The 25,909-nt window shown below is 36.5% G+C and overlaps 2 protein-coding genes across 2 annotated transcripts; one reads left to right on the top strand and one right to left on the bottom strand.

Moving 5' to 3' along the window:
• The first annotated feature begins 1,597 nt into the window (after positions 1 to 1,597).
• LOC141665514 (berberine bridge enzyme-like 8) lies at positions 1,598 to 3,211 on the top strand. The gene has a single exon (XM_074471500.1). It carries the CDS (start codon positions 1,598 to 1,600, stop codon positions 3,209 to 3,211), a length of 1,614 nt encoding a protein of 537 aa, XP_074327601.1.
• A 1,554-nt stretch (positions 3,212 to 4,765) lies between these two features.
• LOC141666817 (esterase-like) lies at positions 4,766 to 8,516 on the bottom strand. Its single transcript, XM_074473025.1, has 6 exons — positions 8,016 to 8,516; positions 6,285 to 7,761; positions 5,968 to 6,186; positions 5,704 to 5,873; positions 5,330 to 5,600; positions 4,766 to 5,150 (listed from the first exon to the last, which is right to left on the bottom strand). Exons 2-6 carry the CDS (start codon positions 6,520 to 6,522, stop codon positions 4,870 to 4,872), a joined length of 1,179 nt encoding a protein of 392 aa, XP_074329126.1. The 5' UTR covers positions 6,523 to 7,761; positions 8,016 to 8,516; the 3' UTR covers positions 4,766 to 4,869.
• Between the last annotated feature and the right edge of the window lie 17,393 nt (positions 8,517 to 25,909).

Raw genomic sequence — 25,909 nt, 5'->3', positions numbered from 1 at the left:
GATTAATGGCTAAGAATGATCAATATTCTGGTCAGGATGAAATGGATGATATAGAGAGCATCTCGCCTTCCTATCAAGTAATTTTGCAAAGCTCAAATTCAAAAGGAATTTTGAAGCAACTAAGCCAAATAGAAACATGGTGGATAAATCTAAATCCAAATGTTTCAAATGTGGCTTGTGTGATCATTTTGCCAATGAATGCAGAAAGCCTGATTCTGAGAAAAAGAAGTTTGAGCTTGTGGACTATAAAAAGAAGTACTTTGAACTGCTTAAACAAAAGGAAAGGGTTTTCCTGACTCAAGAAAATGATTGGACAACTGATGGGGTAGATGAAGATGAAGAAATAAACTATGTCAATCTAGCCCTAATGGCCAAATCAGATGAAGCAGAGGTCAGTTCTTAAGCAAGCAGGGAAACAGAAAGAGTCTATGGTATCTAGACTGTGGATGCTCAAGGCACATTAATGGAAACTCTACCCTACTCACTAAGTTTATTAATAGACATCGATTACGTCCAAAATGATGTAATAAAGACTTTTTACATCGGTGTACACTACAATCGATGTCTAAAAGGCGATATATATTCTACTTTTTCTAGTAATGATAACAAAATCGAACTACAAATCGCCTATCATCAAATTCGTATGAGGCCGGTAAATAATTAAAAGATGGCTTTCAAGACAAGAAATGAGTTGTATGAATGGATGGTTATGCCTTTTCAAATGTCTATTGCTCCATCAACATTTATGAGACTTATGAATGATATATTTACACCATTCACTGAAAAATTGGTAATAGTTTATTATAACGACATTCTCATCTATAGTCGTGATAGAAAATAACATTTATAATATCTTCATACCATTTTTCAGGTACTAAGAGAACAAAAATTATATGCAAATCTTAAGAAGTGTCACATCTTTGCAAATAGCCTTATTTTCGTGTCGAGATTTGGAATCGCAACACTAATTTCGATATTAACATCAATCAAGTTTTTAGAGTGACGCTTAATCCCCGACTTAAGTTTATAGTTAGGATTAGAAACAAAAAGTAATATATACCATTAACATGACAATTTTACCTGATTAGGTATAAACACGGTACAATACCCTTTTTTGTGTAGACGAGGATATTGGTCCAAGAGAACGTCGTTTCTGAACCTTAAAATGCAACAATAGAATTAGAGTTTAGGTGGCTAAAATTTTAGAAGACCTAAACTATTGGTAATGAGGTGAAATATGGGGCAAAAATTTATCGACAAACGGGTAAGAAAGTTTTCTCAGAATTGACGTTCATTCTTTGCTGGTGTGTTTTCGGTCATACGAGTAATGCCATTAGAGTTAACAAAAACAATGTACTCAACAAGATTTAGTTAAATAGCATATCAAACATATCAGATTAACTATTCCTTGCAAATTGAAATGGCTTCGACAAGTAGTGACCGATATTTAACCCATTTAGAATATACAGACAGAGATAAATTTATTTTTAAGGTAGCCTCGAATCATTCTTACTATTCCTTGCAATGGAAGTCTCTATATAAATCATCTGCATTTTCATTCAATCCCAACTCACATTCCATCCAAAAATCTACAACAATGGAGCTTCCTACTACACAAATCGCTCTATCTTTTCTTCTTGTCATTTCCACTCTCTTATTTTCATCATCAGCTTCAAATTCAGATGAATTTGTCCAATGTGTTGTTAAATGTTCCAAAGACTCTGCACCCGCAATCACCAAACTCATTTTCACCCCTCGAAACTCCTCGTATACCGCAGCCTTATTATACTCCGTCAACAATCTCCGTTTTGCTAGGCCAACAACTCCGAAACCTCGAGTCATTATCACCCCTACTACCGTATCTCAAATCCAATGCGTCATCTACTGTGCCAAAAAGACCAATCTCCAAATCAGGATTCGAAGTGGTGGCCATAGTTTCGAAGGCCATTCTTATGTTGCTTATGTCCCGTTTGTAATACTTGATTTACGCAACTTTAATTCAGTCAAGGTTGACGTAGCTAGTGCAACTGCATGGGTTGGTGGGGGTGTGACAAATGGTGAACTATACTATCGAATTTCTCAAGCTACGTCAGATTATGGTTTTCCAGCTGGTTTATGGGCCAACGTTGGAGTTGGAGGACTAATTAGTGGAGGAGGATACGGAAAGATGAGACGAAAATACGGACTCGCTGCTGATAACACAATCGACGCGATATTAATTGATGCCGACGGGAGAATCCTTGACAGACAAGCAATGGGAGAAGATTGGTTCTGGGCCATTCGGGGTGGTGGCGGTGGAAGCTTCGGTGTCGTAGTAGCTTGGAAAATAAATCTAGTTCCGGTTCCAAAAATAGTAACTGTTTTCAGAGTATTCAGAGATTTGGAACAAAACATGACAAACATATTTTACAGGTGGCAATCAGTGGCACCTAGGTTTCCTAAGGAGCTTGATATAAGATGTAATGGACAAGTTGTATTAAGTGAAAACAGTACACGACCTGACAGGAAGACAATGGTGATGGATTTTGAAGCGTTGTATCTCGGCCGAGTTGATGATCTTTTAGAAGTGATGCAACAACAATTCCCTGAGTTGGGATTGGTTAGAGAAGATTGTTCTGAAGTTAGTTGGATTCAAGCAATGGTATTTTTCACAAACTTACCACTCTTTTCACCACCAGAGTTGTTACTTAATACAACAATTTTGCCCCGGATCGATTTCAAAGGCAGGTCCGATTTCACTAAAGAGCCGATTCCTATAGAAGGGCTCCAAGGAATATGGGATTTAATGTTTCAGCTCCCCAACGGAACCTCGTTTTTACAGTTCACACCATTCGGGGGACGTATGAGTGAGATTCCAGACAATGCATTGCCATTTCCGTATCGAGCTGGATACCAGTATATGCTTAATTTATATGCATTGACGGATGTGGATGAAGCGAACCGGTTGCAATGGGTAAGAAATATAGTTGCATATTTAACACCTTATGTCACTCGGCACCCAAGAAGTGCATATGTGAATTACATCAATTTTTGGATGGGTATCAATAATCCCATAGGCAACACAAGCTATGCTCAAGCAAGAAGATGGGGTAAACGTTACTTTAACAGGAATTTTCTTAGGTTGGTTCGGGTAAAATCAATGGTTGATCCCAGTAACTTTTTTCGCCACGAGCAAAGTATCCCTGCAATTCCACTGCCTTGTGATAAGTGAGTGGTATTTGTCCGAGTATATTTAGTAGCATGAATAAAATGCAGATGGAAAATAAGTGTGGAGTGATGTGTTAACTCGGGCATGCGTTTCCTCAAGTAAAAGTATAATAATTTCTACTTATCAAAAGTTCAACTATTTCTTGAGTTTTGTCATTTTAAATTCTCTACGAACAGAATACCACAATCTATAATGATAATTCTGGGGATATCACTGTCTGCGTTAAAAATCGAGAAGTTAGAGATCAACACGGAAGCCAACCTAGCAATAACAATGAAAACTATACGGAAGCTGCCTAGCACTAATAAATTAAGAACACTACGGAGCTTGAAATTATTACCTGTGACTTTGGGATGAAATGATGATATGAGACAGCTTCATTACTCTTGGTTCATACATTTACTAGGCTCATTTAGTGCAGTAATTTTGTTGTTAGGGACTGATAACCACCAACAATTAATAATTCAAAAGATTACCATGGACTGGAGGGAGGGCTAAAACTGAATGTTGATGCATCTGTTATCGAGGGGCGGCCAATGTCGTTCCTGATCGGGACGAGGCACAAAGATCACACTGACTACTGGTCACTATGTAAAAGGAAAAAACATGAGTTTTGCAGGTGTGTGTCATCACTTATCAAACTTGAATCCATAGGTGTGCGTGAGGCCTTGCCATGGATTTTGCCCTTGACTTGACTCACAAAATCAGTGTGTATTTAGAGTGATTCACTTCTTACCGTATATGCAATGTGCAAAGGTGTGGAGTACCAGTACTTCAAGTCGGGACATATCCTTGATAAGCCGTCTGACATATGATTAGGTCGTGAAGAGCTCTCTAGTTACATTTTGTTAGAAAGCACAGTTCACTTAATATCCCGTGTAACTTGTTTATTAGATAACTACAATATTTCCTACTTTTTTTTGCCCTCGTTTCCTCCTACTTGTTTGTTTAAAACTAATAATATTGCATTTGATTGTCAAATATTTTGATAAAATTGTAAGATATTGATTGTCACAAAATCTAGTTTTATCGATAATATAATTGTATCTCCGTAAATAGAACCACGTATTTTAAACCAATCCTTTATAGTAATCGTGAAAGAAGACGATAAAATCTTTAACGAAAGTAATATTGAGATCAGTATGTCAACATTTTGTATTATCTTCGTGGTGAATTTATAGTTTAATCAATTAACTATGTATAACTTTGTGGTTATGATATTGCTTTCAACGTTGTCATGGCCTATTGTCCAAATTAAATTGTCAAATAAATTTGCTAATCCTGATATTCCGTCTCTTTTTCTGCTTGCATATCTTTATTAGACAACTGATTTTATCCTAAAATTAGGATACCATTGTGCAGAGTAAAAATACATTGTGGTGGTGGATTTAGTGTCATATTATGTGATGGCAGTAACACGAAACACACAGACAGTTTATATTACTTGAACTCTTCAATTAATTTATTATTGAGTAGAACCCGTTCCGGGCACTCCATGTTTGAACATTAAAACTACGACATGGACACTTATTTAGTGCAAAAAAACATGCATATTTTATCAAATATTTTATCAAATATTACCGACTCTGATATTTGGACATGTATCCATGTCGGACCCTTCTATCCGAGTCCATAATAGACAATAGTATACATTATAAAAGCTAAATCATTCCAGGGAGCTCCAATGAAAATTGGGGACAAGCTGTTTTCAATGAATTAGGTGGATGGGAAAGTTGTCCGGTGGAAATCTTGTTAAATGTAATTTCATCGGCAGCCTGAGTGTAGGTTTGGCCTTCGTAGTTTATGTAGTCGGATGGATTTTCACAGGGTACAACGGTAAATTGAGTCCCATTCACTGTTATGGTTGAACCGCACAAGCTGTTCTCGCCATAGTTGTATCTTCCTCCATATCCACAACATGCTTCCAGTGGATGTGTGAATCCTGCATTTCAGATTTAATAACAACAACATTATTAAGGACGCCTATATATATTTTTGATACACACCTTAAATTTAACTAAATCCGTCCCATTTATGATAATTCTTTCATTTTCCGTCATATCTGTGTTAAGTATGTGAGGGAGTACTTGTTCATTTCAGCAGCGGTGTCGGTATACTTACCGTATCTTTCTGGTTCCTGATAAAGAGAGTATCTAGCCGAATATATGTCAACATATGTGAAAGCTGCCAAGGGGAAGTCTGTTCCAAGTCCATCAACACCTCTTTTTAACTCTGTATTGAAGTACTGAGTTAAAACATTGTAGCGTATGGCACAACCAGCACTATCAAGTTGATCGTCCGGGACCGGAGCCAGGGTCAAAAGAATCGGAAGACAGCCATTAGGCCCCAGGTTGTGGATCCAAAATGATCTACCTCCCAAGCTATATAATATCTGAAATTTTACATATGCTCAACACTAATATTATCTCAAAGACTGCATATCTGTATCCCGAAACACTGAGAAACTAAAGCAGTTAGTTCTATGTATGATTTACCTGTATATTTGCTGTTAACCTATTGATCAAGCCCGGTACAATTGCTCTAACTTCGTCGTCAGTCCTATTATTGAGGAACTCTTGGGTGAGATCAATCTGGCCTATATCAATAGTATATAAAGCTTGCACAAAGTCTTCTGGTTCTGGCATAAACTTCTCAAACGCTCTTCCTGAGAAAGATATATAAGCGGTAAATATATATAAACAGATTGAAGTACTCGTATGTTTTTATTAATTTCAAAGAAAAATAGTAAGCAGGTGTACCTTGTGTTTGTGATCGATTAGTGAATTGTGAGAACTGAGACACGACCTGAATGTCGAGATTGACAGGATTAAGTCCACGTGGTGGGGGAGTAGAGGGAATGACATTGGCAGTAGGAAGTTGAATAGTGGAGAAAACGTTGGCAAAGTTAGCACCGTGAGAGAAGTTGGCGCCCAGGGAATCCATGTAGGGATGTAGGAACGGTAAGCCTAATTCAGTTGCTAAAAAGAAACAATATCATTACTCATGCAAAGTCAATATATAAGAAAAAGAATCACCGAGTAGACAAAATATTAGGGCAGCTATTAAAAAGGCATACCAATGAAATCGATGAGGAGGCGTCCATCGGAAACTCTTCCTGCAGATCCATTAAAGTAGGACTGACCAAAGAAAGGCGACTGCCCGAAAAACCAAGCAGCAAATGCACCAGTGTCGGAGTTTCCATCCCCGAAGTTGAAAATTGCAGGAAAATCACAATGTTTTGGACATGCAGAAACATGTGATTGAGATACAAGAATGGAAAATAAGAAAACAGAGAATGCAGAGTATTTCCCCATACTTAATACTAGTACTTATTATTGAATATTTGGAATGAGGCGAAGACAAAGAGAGTTAAGTATATATAGCAAAACTAAGTGTAGATATTTGGGTATTTTTTAGTGAGTAATAGTATGATATTATATCTCTTCAAGGTAACTTAAGATATAGATTTCACCCTGTGAATTACATACACTGTCCACTAATATATGGACATTCACACAGACGAGTTAATATTATTGCGCATTTTTAAAATTCATGACTAATTTTATCCTAATGTTGGTTCCGATCAGAATAATCATTCAATTCGTGTCAAAATTCATTTCATCCATGTTAAGTGAACACATCATATAGTTACTCTGAGCTCGTAACTTGGTAAACATCCCTCCTCTCACCATAACAAGAAATAGAAAATTTGAAACCTGTGAAAAAATGATTAAAGTAATGCCAAGAATACGATTTTTGCAAGTGAGCGGAATTACCTATGAACAATAGCGAACGTAGAGATCAACACGGAAGCTAACCTGGATACAAAACTACTACGGAAGCTGCCTAGCACAAAAAAAGGACATTACGGCTGCTAGAAATTATTACTGTCAAGGTGTCACCAAACTCTAACTCTAGAATGAAATGATGTGAGACAGCTTCATTACTCTTGATTCATATATATACAGTACCAGGCTCATTTAGTGCAGTAATTTTGTTGTTAGAGACTGATAACCACCAATGATGACATGAATATTATACTAAAATCTATAGTTTATGCTAAAGATGAGCATCGATTATCCAACCAAATGTGCATTAGCTTTCTTAGTTTTTTTACAGTGTATATGCAAAGCAAAAATCAGTTGATCACAGGCATTTCATCTTAATTATTATAACAGATAAATTTTTATCAACTTCAGTGTATAGAACCTAATCCTCTTTTTTATGAAGTCACAGTACAGATTTAGTGCTTCGTCATTCAACATAGATATATATACACGATATCATAGCAAATAACCCCAATACTCGAGAGAACAAACAAGCAAAAACTTGCACAAGTAAGCCACAAATATGGTATGATCACTCTCAAACAACTCAACATGAAGCTTTAGATAGGTTCCTCTCTGGTCTGGTATAATCAGCCTCTCCTTTCACTGGAATCCTGAGCCAACATCGTATGATCACTCTCAAACAACTCGATGTACTGGAACTCTTTGGCTTGCCGACAAAATTTCATTCATTTTCGCAATCTGGAGCAGGAGATGGTTTATTTTCTACATAAAGCGAGCAGCACCAATTTCAGAATAAGACCAGAAGACAGTTTTTAGGATACGATACTGAAATTGCAATATGTAGTTGAAGTCTTAAATTTGTATTTCGTGTTAGACCTTGACCCTATGTTTATTAAAAACTTGAGATTAAAACTTAAGTTAGCACCTACTGACATTATCAGCCTATACAGCCACTACGTACACTGTAAAAAGTGTAACAAGCTTCATTTTAAGCTAATCGTCAATACAAGACGAACCTGATCTTTCTCTCTGCTGAGAAGCATCCACTGGTCTTCATTATTCTTAGGCAGCCGCCTCCTCCACGGGGTCAGCTTCCGATAAGAAACAATCACAACAAGTAATCCAGCAGCAGCAAGGGGCCATAATTTAGCCACACAAACCGCATAAAATCGAACCTTATAAGCAACTCGAATGATTCCAGAGTTTAACATATTGAAGCACTCCCTCCACCGCTGATCGTGAGCTGGACGGGGCACTTGTTGAATACCATCATGATCACTACTATCCTCTTCCTCCTCCTCTGCCTCTGGAGTAGTAGTGAGTGGCAAATCTTGGTGATTGTCAGGAGGGAAAATTGAAGTCTCCCTGGAATTGGTATGGTCTATAATTACAAATTCATCTTTATCAGATTGAGTGACATGATCCCATTCTGTTACATGTTCCCATATATTTTCCTCCATTATTGTACACTTTAGTCTTGCAATGTTGCTGGTTCACTTATTTAGATTTTTTAATTTGTTCTAGATATATTTGCATTAGACAGGCTACGAGTTGCAAATATGTGGTGCGCGTAAAATCCATAATTTGATCACATATCTTCAAGTACAACTATACTAAAGTCACTTTTAAACTATTTCCTCGACAAATATCATTTTACTGTTCAAAGTACGAGTGACTAGCGTTAAGAGTAATAGAGTTCAGTATTGTCTGTATTTTGTTTTATTTTCGCAAAACTTATGATTTATACCTTATTGAATCATTTGTCCAAACAAAATAATTTCCAATTAAAAATTAAACTCCTATTTATGGATCACTAACTATAATAATAATAATAATAAATTAATAACATGCGAATTTCTTTTAAAAAAAAAGTCAAAAAAACCTGCTATATTGATTTTTCATGTTTGAAATTTGTCGGTCAAATTAATTCTAGACTATATAAGAAAAGAAAAAAGACTAATGGACGGGCTGTTGAGAAACATTATTTCATGAATAAATCCTTACACCAAAAGTTTGGAGCATATTTAAAATTCTCTTTTTTTTTAGAATGAGAATTTCATTAAACCATCAAAACATCCGACAATAATGTCTCCAACAAAAAATCTGGAGGAGACGAGATTAAACTAAAGCTGTTAAACTCACAAGGAAACCTAACAAGAGTATGCCCTACCTTGTTCGCCTGTTTTTTTATATGACTAAAATAGATCCTACCATTACTCCTTAACAACTTTTGCCATTGCTGCACTAAGTCACCAAACTCCAGAACACTATCATGGCCCTGATTGACTGCCTTGACACTGATCAGAGAATCACTCTCAACAATAACATGACCATGTGCAACTTCCTGAGACCATAAAATGGCTTCCAGAATGCCTGTTAGCTCAGCTTCCTCAACTGAGACACCACCAGCAAATCTCATAGTTTTTCCTGCAATATAATGGCCTTGCTGATTTCTGATAATCATACCAATTGTAAAAGAGTTCTGCCCAGCCACAACTGACGCATCTACATTGATTTTAAGCTGATCCGCCTCTGGAGGTTTCCAATTAAATTCATTCATTGTCCTATTCTCTCCAGTACCCTGCATATTCATGTTTCTTTTATTAGCTGATTTCCACTCTTCAACTTCTTTTTTACTCCAAGAAATCACAACTCCTGGAGATATATTCTTACTTTCAAATATTCGCTTATATCTTGCATACCAAATTCCCCAAAGCACTATCGAAATTTTAATCACGATATCATCTGGTGCCTTTTCCATCATGTTAAGAAGCCATACATTGGCATATTCCTCCTCTATCATATCAAAATTGAGACCTACTTCATGCCAGCAATCCTTTGCATAATTGCAATCAATAAAGAGATGATTCATATGCTCCACATCTCCCACACACATTGGGCATCCAATTGGGACCTGCACTCCTCTCGCCCTTAACAGATTTCTAACTGGAATCAAGTTACGACAGAATCTCCAAATAAACACCTTCATTTTATGAGGGATCTCCAGACGCCAAATTTTACTCCAACCAGAAGATATTTAAATTCCAGAATCTGCGGAATGATTTTTACACCACTGAAAGTACCCTGACCTCACCTTATACTTACCATTACTTGAATGGACCCAGAAAATCCCGTCTCTAGTATACCCTTGCGGAATACGGGTATTTAAAATGGCATCAGCATCATCACTACTGAAATTAATTCTTATTTTGTGTTCATCCCATGTCTTCTCGTTCTCCCGAAAAAAATCACAAACTTTCAATTGTTCCGTTTGGTTGTTCAACATCGTACCATCGACACAAAAATCTTCTTTTGCTCTCAACCATCTATCCTTAGCAATCTGAATTGACTTACCATCACCCAAAACCCATCTCAGATCCTTCTTTATATCTTCTTTCGCCTGCCATATACCTGACCATGTGTAACTAGCCCCTCCAATTCTACCAGCTTGCAGAAAATGACATGTAGGATAGTATCTTGCCTTTAACACTCGAGAAACCAGGGCATATGGTCTGTTCACCATGTTCCAACATTGTTTACCCAACAGAGCTAAATTAAACCCATGTATATCTCGGAATCCCAATCCTCCATTGTTCTTCGACATACACATCTTGCTCCAAGCCAGTCAATGAATACCTTTGTTGTTTGAGGAGTTGGTTTTCCACCAGATTGCGTTCATGCTTCGCTCTATTTCTTGGCATAACGACTTAGGTTGTGTTTGGTTGGGTGAATAGAGTGGAATGGAATGGATGTAATTAAAGGAAATAAATGGGAGTTGGAGGGAAGATTTGAAAAAAATAATTAGATGGTTAGGAATGGAATGGTTAAAAGAATGAAAATTTTAAAAAAATTAATCATTTTTCACTAAAAATCTCATTCCATTCCATTATATTTCATTCACCCCAACCAAACACAACATTAGGGATTAGAAAGCATGACATAGTATATGCTAGAATCGACTGAACCACGTTTTTTAACATTATCAATTTCCCAGCCTTAGACAATAAACTCGAGCTCCACCCTTTATTTTTTGAATAACCTTCTCTTTTAAATATCTAAAAACTGTCTTCTTCGAACGTCCTACCAGCGAAAACAAATCAAGATATTTACTATCTTCTATATCTTTATGAACTTCGAGCTCCTGCTTTATTTCCAATTTTTTGTCCATCCTGACATTCGAGCTGAAAAAGCTCTCAGATTTTTGGTAATTCACTGCTTGTCCCGAGCATAGTTTATAATCATTCAATAAATTCTTGATTGCCCTTACCTCTGTAGCTTCAGCCTTAAAGAATAGGAAGCTGTCATCAGCAAATAACAAGTGGGTTACTGCTGGAGCGAAATTGCAGATACGACAACCATTAATTTGACTAGATGCAGCAACTGATTTTAAAGCCTCTGACAAACCTTCAACGCAAAGCAAGAACAAATACGGAGAAAGAGGATCTCCTTGAAGGAGACCTCGAGTAGGAACAATGGGGCCTATTTAGGATCCTTGAAACGAGATAGAATAAGAAACCATTGTGACACAAAGCATCACCCATTTAATCCTCACCTCTGAAAAACCCATCCCACTCATTCGACTCTTCAAGTAATCCTAACTCACATGATCGTAGGCTTTGCTAATATCAAGCTTCAAGGCCACCTCTCCTGTCTGACCATTATTATTCTGTTTCATATAATGTAAAATCTTAAAAGCCACAAAGACATTGTCTGTTATATTCCGACCAGGCACAAAAGATGATTGTTCTTCAGAAATAATCCCAGGAAGGAGTTTTTGAAGCCTATTAGCCAAAACTTTTGCTACAATCTTATAAAGAACGTTGCACAATGCTATAGGATGAAGATTGTTGGGAATATGTTGTGAAATTGATGATGACATTAACAAAACACCTTAGTAGATTTAACTTAGTGAAAAATGTAGCACTCGACGGATGATCAGATATAGTCCCGACGATGACTCAATATAGTCCCGACGGATGATGATTTGGCATCCATCGAGTGAGTAGCTTACGTAACAATAAGTATTGTAACACATTTTTGTGAACATCTTTGTATAGATTCTGTAGTAGCATATAAGTCATATATAAGTCATGTTGACTTTATCTAGATATGCAGAATATGTTGATTAATTGTAAATATAAGATGTCTTATAATTCTGCATAAGTGAAATGAAGTCAAGTGTCAAATAGCTACCCGACGAATGATCAACAAAGCTACCCAACGGATGATCAACAAGGCAACCCGACGGATGACAAGTATGTACCCGACGAATGATCAATTCAAACATCTGTTGACAGTGACAACACAGTCACATGCGTTGGGTGTTTGCAAAAGGAATGTGGAAGCCTGTTTAACATGAAATGAAGAACAAAGGAGCATTACCATTTTCATGCAAGTTAAGAAGATTTTCAAAGATATTGGAATAGAGTAGTGAAGCAACATGGAGTTTGACTTGATAGTTTTGTTTTATTATCCTGTCTTATTACCATGTAAACTTGGTGATATATAAACCAAGTGTAGCTAGTGAAACAAATAACTAAGCAAACACTTTTAGAAGAGAAATAGAAAAGGCTGTAACTGTTAAGAATTTCTCTGTAGTTTGTTTGTTCACTTGTAAAGCAGCTGTGAGATAATTTGTTCTTCACAAAGTTCTTAAATCGATATATATATATATATATATATATATCTGGTGGATACTTTCAAATCCACCAGAAAGTTTTAAAAGCTTGTGTTTTTATTACTTTGTGTTTTTGATTTACTTAACTTGTTATTCCGTACCTTGCAAATCAAAACACACACATATATATACACATAGTTTGAGTTAGAACATTTTATAGTTCAAGAAAAAGTTTACTAGAATTACATTCAACCCCTCCTTCTGTTATTCTTGCTACATTGTTAGGGACTAACAATTGGTATCAGAGCAAGCTCTTGAAGCACAAAGAGTTTAAAGATCACAACAAATAACAAGATGAACAAGAAGGATGTTGGAGTCAAGATTCCTTTTCTGGACAAAGATAATTACCATCACTGGAAGGTAAAGATGCATCTTCATTTACTTTCTCAAGATGAGGCCTATGTGGATTACATCGAAAGTGGTCCTCATGTACCAATGAGAGCTGCAACTGGAAATGAGCCATCAGTTCCCAAGCCAAGGCATGAATGGTCAGATCCTGATATTGAACAAGTCAGGAAGGACAAGAAGGCCATGAATATCTTATTCAATGTAGTTGATGGTGACATGTTTGACAACATCATCGATTGCAAGACATCCAAGGAGGTTTGGGACACCATTTAAATAATTTATGATGGCACTGAACAAGTTAGAGAAAACAAAATGCAGTTACTAATTCAGCAATATGAGCATTTCCACTGTGAAGAAGGTGAAACTCTCACTGATATCTTTAGTAGATTTCAAAAGCTACTAAATGCTCTGAAACTGTATTGAAGAGTCTACCAAACCAAAGATTCTAACCTCAAATTCCTGAGATCCCTTCCAAAAGAATGGAAACCAATAACAGTCTCCTTGAGAAATTCACAAGAATACAAGGAGTTTATATTAGAGAGACTGTATGGCATTCTAAAGACTTATGAGCTTGAAATAAAGTAAGATGAAAGAATGGAGAAAGGGAGAAAGAAAGGAGGGTCCATTGCACTGGTTGCTGAGTTAGAGAAAGAAAAGGAGATGAAGATAGAAGGTGTTGAGTCTACTTCAAAGGTCTGTGAAAATAAGGGCAAGGGGCTGGTAGCAGAATATGAAGATTCTTTGAGCCAAGATGATATGGATGATATTGATGAACATCTAGCATTTCTTTCTAGAAGATTTGTCAAGCTCAAGTTCAAGAAGAACTTTGGAGCAGCTAAGCCAAATAGAAACATGGTGGATAAATCAAAATTTAAGTGTTTCAAATGTAGCTTGGCAAGGCACTTTGCTAGTGAGTGTAGAAAGTCAGATTCCAGCAAGAAGAAGTTTGAGCCTGTGGATTATAAACAGAAGTATTTTAAGTTACTCAAACAAAAGGAAAGGGCTTTTATTATACAAGAAAATGACTGGGCAGCAGATGGTCTGGATGAGGATGAAGATGTCAGCTATGTCAATCTAACCCTAATGGCCAAGTCTGATGAAATAGAGACAAGTTCTTCAAGTAATCAGGTAATCACTACTAACCTTTCACATTTATCTAAAGCTGAGTGTTATGATGCAATAAATGACATGTCTACAGAATTATATCATTTGCGTGTTACACTTAAGTCCCTCACTAAGGAAAATACTAAAATCAAAGAAAATAAATTATTTTTAAGTGAGAGGAATAATGTGCTAGAGTCTCAGTTTATTGAATTTGAAAAATTGAGAATAGAATGTAAGATTGCTAAGGAGGAATTAACTGAGTCCTTGAAGAAAGAAGAAATTTTGAAGAAGCAGCTTGATCGTGAACAGGAGGTGATTAAGGCATGGAAATCATCTAGAGATGTCCATGCTCAAATCACCAAAGTTCAAGGTATTGAGTCCTTCTGTGATGCAGCCTGGAAAACGAGTAAAGAGAAGCTGAGATCCAATTTGGTTGAAGGATTGCTAACAGATGTAGACTCGACGGATGATGAGAGTCATCCGTCGGATAATCAAAAAGGTTATCCGTCGAGTGACATAAATCCTCATCCGTCGGCTGTGAGCAAACCTGTGAGTAAAGCCAAACTTGCCAAGTTAAATGAAAAATATGGATCAGTTTCCAAAAACTTTATTTCATGAGAATCAAGCCAAGTGAAGAAGGAGAAGAAAGTGAATGTTGGTCATCTGTCAATCAAGCAATTGAATGACAGACTAGAAAAGATTGAGGTTAAAACAGAGGCTAAAAAGAAAAACAATAGAAATGGTAAAGTAGGGATTAACAAACATAACAACTACACACCTGATAAGTATGTTCCAAGAAAAATCTGTGTTAAGTGTGGTAGTGTTAATCATCTATCTGTTAATTACAAACTTGCCATGTCTACTTCCATGACTGTACCACCTTCCTTTCCCAACATGAGTGTTATGCCTTCTATGCCTATTAATGCCATGTCTACACAGAATATGAATGCACAATTTGCTAATATGCCATTTGCACCTAATCCTTATTATGCTGCATTTAGTATGCCTCAAATGCCATTTAGCATGACCTACTGGAATAACATATTTACAAATAGCATGCCATTTCCTGTTAAATAAAATGTGCATGATAATTCTGTTTTAATGAATGGTTTCAAAGGTCCAACTCAGATGACCACGAATGAATCTAATATCCCCAAGTCAAATGAGATCAAACCTAAGAAACAAAAGAAGAAAGCTAACAAGGCAGGACCCAAGCAAACTTGGGTACCAAAATCAACTTGATTTGATTTCAATGTGTGCAGGGAAATAGAAATAATCTGTGGTACTTGGATAGTGGTTGTTCAAGAGACATGACTGGAGATTCTACCCTGCTCACAGGGTTCAAGGAAAAAGTTGGCCCAAGTATTACTTTTGGAGATGACAACAAGGGTTATACTGTGGGATATGTCTTGATTTCAAAAGATAATGTCATCATTGAGGAGGTTGCCTTAGTGGATGGTCTCAAGCTCAATTTGTTGAGTATCAGCCAACTTTGTGATAAAGGCAATTCAGTAACCTTCAATTCAGAAGCCTGTATTGTGACAAACAAGAGGAACAACAAAGTGGTTCTCACTGGAGTGAGAAAAGGAAATGTGTACCTAGCTGACTTCAACTCATCAAATGCAGAATCTATTACTTGTCTTCTCAGTAAAGCAAGTCAAGATGAAAGTTGGCTATGGCACAAGAAGCTATCCCATCTAAACTTCAAGACCATGAATGAGCTTGTAAAGAAAGAACTGGTTAGAGGTAATCCTCAAGTGGAGTTTTCTAAGGATGGACTGTGTGATGCTTGCTAAAAGGGAAAGCAGATCAAAGCATCATTCAGAAAGAAGCTTGATTCAACAATTGAAGAACCTTTGCAACTGCTACACATGGATTTGTTTGGACCAGTCAATGTGTTGTCCATCTCAAGGAAGAGATTTTTCCTAGTAATTGTAGATGATTTCTCAAAGTTCTCTTGGACATATTTCCTTAAGTCTAAAGATAAGGCTAGTGAAATCATCATCAATCACATAAGGCAAGTCAACAATCATCCGGATTTCAAAGTTAGAAGAATCAGGAGTGACAATGGAACTGAGTTCAAGAATTCTGTTATGAGAGTATTTTTTGAAGAGAATGGGATTATGCATGAGTTTTCAGCAGCAAGAACTCCACAACAAAATGAAGTAGTAGAAAGAAAGAACATATCACTTATTGAAGCTGCAAGGACAATGCTTGAAGAATCAAAGTTACCAACATACTTCTGGGCTGAAGCTGTAAATACTGCATGCTACACTCAGAATATTTCTTTGGTTAATCAAGCAAAATGCATGACTCCCTACCAGTTGTTCAAGAACAAGAAGCCAACTCTAAATTTTCTTCATGTCTTTGGCTGCAAATGTTATATCTTGAGAAATCAAACTGATCAAAATGGGAAATTTGATGCTAAGGCAGATGAATGAATTTTTGTTGGATATGCTGTTGGTAAAGCATACAGAGTCTACAATCTGAGTACCAACATTGTTATGGAATCAATACATGTTGTGTTTGATGATAAAAAGATTGAAGGACTGCAAGATGGAGATTACCATGAGAGCCTCAAATTTGACAATGTGGAGATGGTTAGTGATGACACTGATGATGAAAGTGATCAAGAAACTACTAATAAGGATATTACAGAAAAATCTATAATCAATGAAGCTAATAACTAAACATCCATCGAGTTATAAAATGCCTCATCCGTCGGTAGACAATCTGCATCATCCATCGGGAGACAATCAACTTCATCCGTCGGAACTCAAAATTCACTATCCGTCGGGTCATCAAAAGAAGCTGAAAGTCAAAATAGATCACTTGCAGAAAGTTCCCCTTTCTCAAATCATAGATTCACAAACTCAGGGGAGTGTCTAATAATCAAAACACAATCACACATCAAGACAACAATGAGGCCTCTTCATCTAGAGATAATGTACTTCAACTAAGAAAATGGACAAAGGATCACCCATTTGAGCTCATCATTGGTGATGTATCTTCTAGAGTTCAAACAAGGAGAGCAACTCAAGAAGAATGTCTATATAGCAGTTTCCTATCTAAGGAAGAACCAAAGAAGGTAGAAGAAACTTTGTTGGATCCTGATTGGATTTTAGCTATGCAGGAGGAGCTAAACTAATTTAAAAGGAACAATGTATGGAAGCTGATACCCAAGCCTAAAGGAAAGAATCCAATAGACACCAAATAGGTATTCAGAAATAAGATGGATGAAAATGGCATAGTAGTCAGGAACAAAGCTAGATTGGTTGCTAAGGGCTATTGTCAACAAGAAGGAATAGATTTTGATGAAACCTTTGCTCCTGTTGTAAGACTTGAAGCCATCAGAATCTTCTTAGCCTATGCAGCCCGTGCCAATTTCAAGGTCTATTAAATAGATGTCAAGAGTGCCTTTCTAAATGGAGATTTGGAGGAGGAAGTCTATGTCAGTCAGCCTCCTGGTTTTGAAGATCCAAATCTACCTGATCATGTATACTATCTTTTGAAAGCACTCTATGGATTGAAGCAAGCACATAGAGCCTGGTATGACACTTTGTCAAAGTTTCTTTTAGAGAATCACTTCACTAGAGGTACTGTAGACAAAAATTTATTCTTTAGAAACGTTAATGGCTCTAGCATACTTGTTCAAATTTATGTAGATGACATCATTTTTGGCTCTACAAATGAAAAACTTTGCAAAAAGTTTGTCAAATTGATGCAAAGTAAGTATGAAATGAGCATGATCGGAGAGCTTATTTACTTTCTTGGTTTGCAAGTTAAGCAAGTTAGTGATGGAATATTTATTAGTCAAACTAAATAAATTTATGATCTTTTAAAGAAGTTTGAACTAATAGATTGCACATCTGTAAAAACTCCCATGGCCACTGCAACTAAACTTGAATTAAACACTACTGAAATGTCTGTGGATATTTCAAGTTATAGAAGCATGGTTGGCTCACTTCTATACTTAACATCTAGTAGGCTAGATATAGTATTTGCTACATGTCTTTGTGCTAGATTTCGGGCTGATCCTAGAGAATCTCATTTAATTTCTATTAAGAGAATTTTCAGATATCTCAAAGGTACACAAAAACTTGGCATTTGGTACCCTAGAGATTCTGGTTTTGATCTAACTGGTTATTCAGATGCAGATTATGCAGGTTGTAGAATTGATAGAAAAAGTACAACAGGAACCTATCAATTTCTAGGAAACAAGCTTGTGTCCTGGTTCAGTAAAAAGCAAAATTCAATATCTACTTCTACAGCAGAAGCTGAATATATTGCTGCTGGAAGTTGCTGTGCACATATTTTTTGGATGAAAAACCAATTGCTATACTATGGTCTGCAAGTGGAAAGAATTCCTATTTTCTGTGATAACACAAGTGCAATTGCCATCACTGAAAATCCAGTACAACATTCAAGAACAAAGCACATAGATATCAAGTACCACTTCATAAGGGAACATATAATGAATGGTACTGTGGAACTACATTTTGTTCCAAGTCAAAAACAGCTTGCAGATATATTTACCAACCACTGGATGAATCCACCTTTTCAAGGTTGGTAAATGAGTTAGGTATGCTTAATTACTCTTGAATCTTTTCATATATTTTGTAACTTGTAAAGCAGCCAGAAATTTAATTGATTATTCAGTCCTGGATGAAGCTTTGGCTAAGTCAAAATTTACATCCCGACAGATGATCATTATCCATCGAGTTCGATCATCCGTCGGAATACTATTTGTTAATAAAATCAATTATTTTTCTGGAATTTTTACAACTCGACGGATAACTGTTTATCCTCATCCGTCGAACTGTCTAAATCCTAGCCGTTAATTTTCTGAATATTATGCATCGAGTATACTTACAGTTTGTAAGCATAACACGACGAATAATTGATGGAATTTTTACAGTTTATTTTATTTTAACGGCTATTTTGGGCAATTTTCATTGGTCACTTTATTTTATTTATTATTTTTTAACAGTTTTCTTTTAAGGTATAAAAGCAGAATTCATTTTCATTTATTTTCTTTTATCATTCTCAATTCATCTGCTCTAACTTCTTTCTTTCTCAAAAGCAATTACCCCCTCTCTCTGCAATTTTTACTCTCTAATAATGGCACCGGTCGTTAAAATTATGTCTCAAACTGGCTTCATCTATGAGAAGAATAATTTCACGACTCTAGTGAACAAGGGGGTTCAACAGTCTGGCGACTACCACAAAATGATGGATTTTGTGCAAGGCTGTAAGCTCAAATATGCCATGCTAGAGTCTCCCATTATCTACTGTGAGGTTGTAGAGGAAATATGGACGACTGCAGTATATAACTCAACTGACAAGATCATCACTTTCACTATTAAAGGTAAGGAATTCTGTGTTAATAGTGACATTGTTAAAGCATGCTTTATGATTCATGATAATACTGTCTCTACTCCACACACAGACACTGATATTATTAACATGTTAAACTCCATGGGTTATGCACTCACCATCTCTAAATTAAGTGAAATTAGGAGATTGGGTCTTAGGAAAGAATGGAGTTTCCTGTGTGATGTAGTTACTAAAGTATTTTCTAGAAAAATTAGCAATTTTGATTCTGTTAATATCTCCGTGCTCAACATGCTTTACATGCTAGTAACTGATAAATACTTCAATTTTAGTGATCTAGTCTTGTTTGAGTTGGGGTTTAAGTTAGGGGAGCTTAATAAGAGGGGTAAGAGTGTTTATTATGCTAGATTTTTAATGATGTTTGCTAACCACCTCTCTGAGGACATTGTGCTTGAGAACCCAACCAACAATTTAAACTGTTGGGTTCAAGAGAGAAGAATTATTGCAGATCTCAATAGAGCAGGTCACCACAAAGAGGTGCCACTCTTCTACTTTCCAGTAATGGAGGCACCTCAGGTAAGTGAGGTAATTTCAACTGCCCCCACTCTTCCAACCTCAAACACTTCCTTGCCTTCTAGTGTAGCAGTGGCATCTATGTCAATGACCAGACAGATTCCTACCCAAGCAACCAAAACCAAAGTTTCAAAATCAAAGACAAAGAAAGCCCCCTCAGGTGTCTCTCAAAAGATACCAGTTGTAAAATCTACTAAACACAAAGATGGGAGTGTGAAGGTGGGAAAGACAGGTGAGGGACAGGGTGAAAATCAAAGAAGCCCTAAGGATAAGGATGGTGAGCATAGTGTACCCAAACCAAACCACACCACAGTTTCCCAACAAATTGTGGTTGTTAATAAGGATAAAAGCTCAATTCTAGTTTCATCCTCCCAAAAGATGTAACTTTTGAAACAAGCTCTCAACCAGGAGCACAGAACAAAAGGGGTAGGGACACAAGTTCACCACAAACCTACACAAGAAAGAAGAAAACTAAAACCCTTGGGGATGCACATGGTACATACACAGTGCAAACTGGAGCTAAAGACCCAGTCACTGCACCATCTCAAAGTCAAATTGATGTGGCTCCAACAAATGTGGAGTCACAGCCAAAATCTGTACAAATTAAAACACCTCAAACACCAAATTCTCCCATACACTCTTTGTATGTTGACATGATTTAAACATCACAACCATATTCTCCATCTTTAACTCTGTTGGAGAAGCCAAAAATCCATGCAAGTGAGCATCTCTTCTAGATGATTTGTTGGCTCACTTGCCATTTCTTTCGGAGACTGTTGAGACATCTGTGCCAAAATTTTCATTAATCTGCACAGAGTCCACAATAGTCTCCACTCCAAATTCATTCATTTCTACTCACTCGATGGATATTGTTCATCCGTCAAGTAGTGATTGTATCCTGACGGATGTGCCTAACAGTAGTCATCTATCAGATAGTCAAATTACTAACCTGATGGATATTTCTCATCCGTCGGGTGTCTCTGCACAACTCCAAAGTTTAACTATAGTTACAAGTATAGATGACCTAGTAATTGTGCAATCACTATTAGGATTGAGGGAAGGTAGTGACTTGAGTGAGAGTCTGGGTTGCTCCCAGGAAAAAGGAGAGAAAAAGAGTGATCCAATGCAGTCCATTTCTTCAGGACTGGAAAAAGTGAGTGTGAGGAGTCCCACCTTAGATGGTGAAGGTGAGGGTGTGAGGGTGGGGAGCCAAGGTGAGACCTTGATGCAAGAAAAGAGAGATAATGAGAGAAATGCCGGTACAGGAGATATAAGGGTGGGTGTCATTGCAAGCAAGTGAGTTAATGAATATCCAGGATGCTAACAGGGAGGAACTATTTCAGCAAACTCAATCTGTTGTAAATTCCACCTCCTTGGATGCTGAGGCATTTACTCACCCTGTTCCAGCATACCAACTTCTAGCTAGACAGGGTAATGACAATGCAGAAAATATGCTAAATTTGGTGCACACCACACAGTCCATGCAAAGAGCTAAGGATGTCATCACATCTTTGCCTTCAACAGCTGGTGATGTTGATTATGAGACTGGTGGTTTAGAAGAATTCTTTGGAGGTGAGGGTGGAGATAGTGGATGTAATAACCCCAATTTTTGGAATTTTTGAAACACGGATGAATAGTAACTTTTGCTGATGATGCTGATTAAGGAAAATTATCAGACCACGCTATATAGGAGTACTGTTATGGAAATTCTAAGATCGTATTACTATTCCATAAAGTAAATAAGTGTATGTAAAGATCGTCAGAATCCAAATTCAAACACTTTGATTTTTCCCGAAAATCCACCAGATACCGAAAGAATTGAGTATAAGGTAACATGATTAAAAGGATTTAATTCAAGGATTATAAGAGAGGATCATAAAAGGAATATAAAATATTGAGAAAGGTTTAGGGGAACCCAAGTACTAAGATCCCGAGTATGATCCCTCAAACGATAAACGAGAACGAAAGTTAAGCGAACCGTATAACAGATCAACGGTCATTAGCCAAGTAATTAGGGGTTAATCAAAGAGGTTAATGGACGGTGATATCATCACACCAACAAGAGGAAGACAAGTGTAACAAGATGATATAAGCAGATGACATGAGCATGACAAAGTGGGAAGGATTGGTTGGTTGATTGTGAGCCACACAATTTTTACCATGGTAACAATTTAATTAACAAACAAAAGGTAGCAACCAAGCCAAGGCAAAACAAATCACAAAACACAAATTAGAAGTTGACTTTTGCTTTTCAAGAACAAAAGCTCTCGGCCAAAACCAGAGCAGCAACTTCAAACTACCATATCTCGTTCAATACTCACTCAAATAGTATGTTCTATAGCTCTTTGGAAAGGTATTGAGATGGCCTACAACTCTTTTTCACAAGCCTCGTCCAAATAAGCATGGTAAGACCCTCGTTTTGACAGTTATTTCAATCTGACTTTTAGAAACTTCAAAACCTAACTTTGTGTTCTTGATTTCTTTGGAAAGATCAAGCTTGTACGAGGCTCCCTAAGACTTCCTAGCTAATCTAATCACTCCAAGGAAGGTATAATACCTCCAAACCCTAACTTTACTTTGAGTATTATGATGGTTATAGTAAATGAGAAGCATGATGCTTGTGTGTTTAGAGTTTGGATTGGATTTGTAGTGATTTGGATGTTGAAATCTTGTTTATAGTTAATGAAACTTAAGTATAGCTAGTAGTTCATGCGTGGGGTTGTATAAATTGGAAAATATTGAGGTTTGGGGACTGATGTAGTAAGTTTTGGATGAGGGTTGGTGGTATTGTTGGTTGTGAGTTGAATGGTGGTTGTTTGGAGTGGTTTAAAACTTGGTAATCGCGTAAACATAGTCGTCATAATGGCCGATTTTCCTTAACTATTCTGTTCTTAACTTTAGGACCCGTGAACTCACTGAAAGATTCTAACCTTTTCCATGTTTGGATAGTTCATGTTATGAGCTTCATTTTGATATGTGGTCGCTTGAATCCGATGTACGGTTTAGGAGAAACGACTGTTTTAAGTAACGGCGTTTTGCGAACGAACCATTACCCCTTGCCTTACTTTGAAACCTTTGATAAGGCCCTTAAATGACTAATTGGAGTATGAAACAATTATGTAAAGTGGATTAGGCGGTTGGTAGAGTACTCGCAAAAGAATCGCCTTTAAATTCTTAATGATTAATTTATTAAAAATGGTGGAGCCGGGGGTACTCGAATGACTTATGTTATTCGTTAAGCGTAGAAGTGACCATAAGCGAACGTTAGGGTTCAATTGGTTAAAGTCTAGTTTCTTAAGCGACCGGGGTTTAATTCCGACTTATGTTGTTGTTCATAGGTTATCGGACCCACTCTAAGCTTAAATCTATCTGGGCACACTCAGGCAAGTTTTCTACCCGTTATACTGTTGTTGTGATGTATATATGTATATGCATTATCTTGTGATAAATGTATAATTGTTATTAGCAAATCTTGTGATATATTGGAGCATGCTGATATTGTATATATGCATGTCTGTTTCGTAATCTTGATATCTAATTGTTGATTCAATTGCTTATAAATTGCATAATATCTATGCTAGAGATAAGCAGTAGTTGCGTATACCGTTAGTATAGGGGACCCAAAGGTGAACATATTTTCTAAACCGGGAGACGATGTTCCCGAGTATATTATATATATATATATATTTATATATATATAAATAGTTTTCAAAACTATTATTCGAATAAGGTTTATTCGATAACTTTATTTCACTTAATGAATATTATTTTGAATATTCATTCGAGGACTTATGACTCCGCTTATTTTATTTAATGAATATTATTTTGAATATTCATTCGAGGACTTATGACTCCGCTTATTTTATTAAATAATATTCTTTATTTTATTAAAGAATAATATTTCGATAATCATACTTATTTTCGATTATTTAAATAAAGATCGTACTTTCGTATAAGTATATCTTTGGTTATTTATTATTCACTTCAAGTATGAGTTTTAAAACTTCTACTTCAATTATTTTTATAAAGATTATTCTTTATGGGAATATTATTTAAATAATAATATTCAGATATTTTCTAATATATTGAGACTGATTTATTTCATTAAATCAGCATTACTCCAAACATTCTTAAAAATGTTTTCGAGTCTTCAAAATGATTTTTAAAAGTTAGAGCGGATCCCAAAATTCGTTTTCAAATTTAAGATCTTCCATTTTGAAGGGGACTTGAATACTCGGTCAAAAATCTAAGGGATCCGGCTCTGTGGTGTATTTTATATTCGCAATGAGGTTGCTGTTTTGATAAATGAATTGATTACTTACCCAACGTTCGGGAAGTAAGTCCATCTATTTGAGTCGGCATAAGCAACATGGGCTCAGTGGGCGTCCATGAAAGTGTAAGTGGCTCAGTGGGAGTTCATCAATGCGTAAGTGGCTGAGTGGCAGTCCAGCATAGGTCCTAATGCAGCCAGGGTGATGACCAGTGGGGAATTCTTCCATCTACTAGTAGAAAAGGTTACTTATTGGTATCTTTGCCTGATCAACAAGATATCAGGTTTATGCCAAGGTTTTCTCCTTTCCAAATTCATTAGATATTGCAACTCTGTTTATAATTTTCATAACAGAGGTTTTCAAGGAGTGTAAGAAATGTATATATATAGGTGTATATATATATCGGGACTTAATGAAGTATCTCGTAAGTTTATTATTTATAATGATATTCAAAGATTGAATCTATCCAAGTCTTTTCTTGTAGTCTCATCGATGTGATGAACTTTTGAAACTTATTATACCTTGAACGGTGGTAGTTCAAGTAGTATTCGGAAAAGATATAAGTATATTGGAGTATCTTGTAACTTCATCTTTTCAACTTATATCTGGTTAATGATTATCTTATGCATGACAAAGATTTTCAGAAAAACGTTGAGACAAGGTTAGATATATGAGATCACCTTGCAACGATATTTTTATACAGTTATAAACTGGAACTCTGTGTTTATTATGCATGGAAGAGGACTTCCAAGATTTTGAAAAGTATATGTACATATATACTGAATATTTTGCGACTTGGTCGCGTTAAGAGATCAAACTTGGTTCATTTCTTCTTGACCAAGACTTTCATGAGTATTATGAGAATGCTCTTGTAAATTATTATACATATTATTTTGGTGGGCTTGTTGCTCACCCTTGCTTTCTTCTTTCATCACACAACACCAGATAGACAAGATGAACATGATCAAGCTCCCAATTCGTGAGCGGTTAGGAAACGTTCCACAGTTTCCTATAGGCATTGATGCCGTTGTAGCTGAGGTAGGAACTACCAATAGGCTAGGCTTTCAACTTTGATGTGCCAGACTTATATACATTTATGAATTGTAATAATGGCAAAGAATATGTAAATTTATTCAGAAACCCTTTGAGGTGTAATGGCTTATAATTATGGAATAAAATGACTTATGTTATTTTTGTATATTCATCTCTGAGACTATAACTTGTGGTGTGTGTGTATATTGTGGGGTCACATTACGCAGTAGTTGGTTGATTATTAAGATTAAGTATTATTAAGGGAAATGGAACTCGTGACAACCCGGATCCCCGACCCCGGATTTGGGGGTGTTAGAGAAATGGTATCAGAGCTAAGTGTTATAAACCTTAGAGATGATATGACGTTAATATAATAAGTTCACTAAGATAATAAGAACTCTTGCCAAGTTCATAGTCGGGCTACCTAACGTAGTACTGACAGTTAAAACCCTTATGAGAACCCTTATAAATATCGTGATAGAAGCGTAGTTCGTTATCATATATGGTAGCGGGACTCCGAACCCTGAGGTTGAGGAGCAATAGTGCGATGATGTTTTATTACTAATTGGAG

Source organism: Apium graveolens, chromosome 6, assembly GCF_009905375.1.
Source record: "Apium graveolens cultivar Ventura chromosome 6, ASM990537v1, whole genome shotgun sequence".
Taxonomy (NCBI): Eukaryota; Viridiplantae; Streptophyta; class Magnoliopsida; order Apiales; family Apiaceae; genus Apium; species Apium graveolens.
The sequence above is the reverse complement of the archived record's forward strand: the minus strand, read 5'-3'. Positions and strand labels throughout refer to the sequence as shown.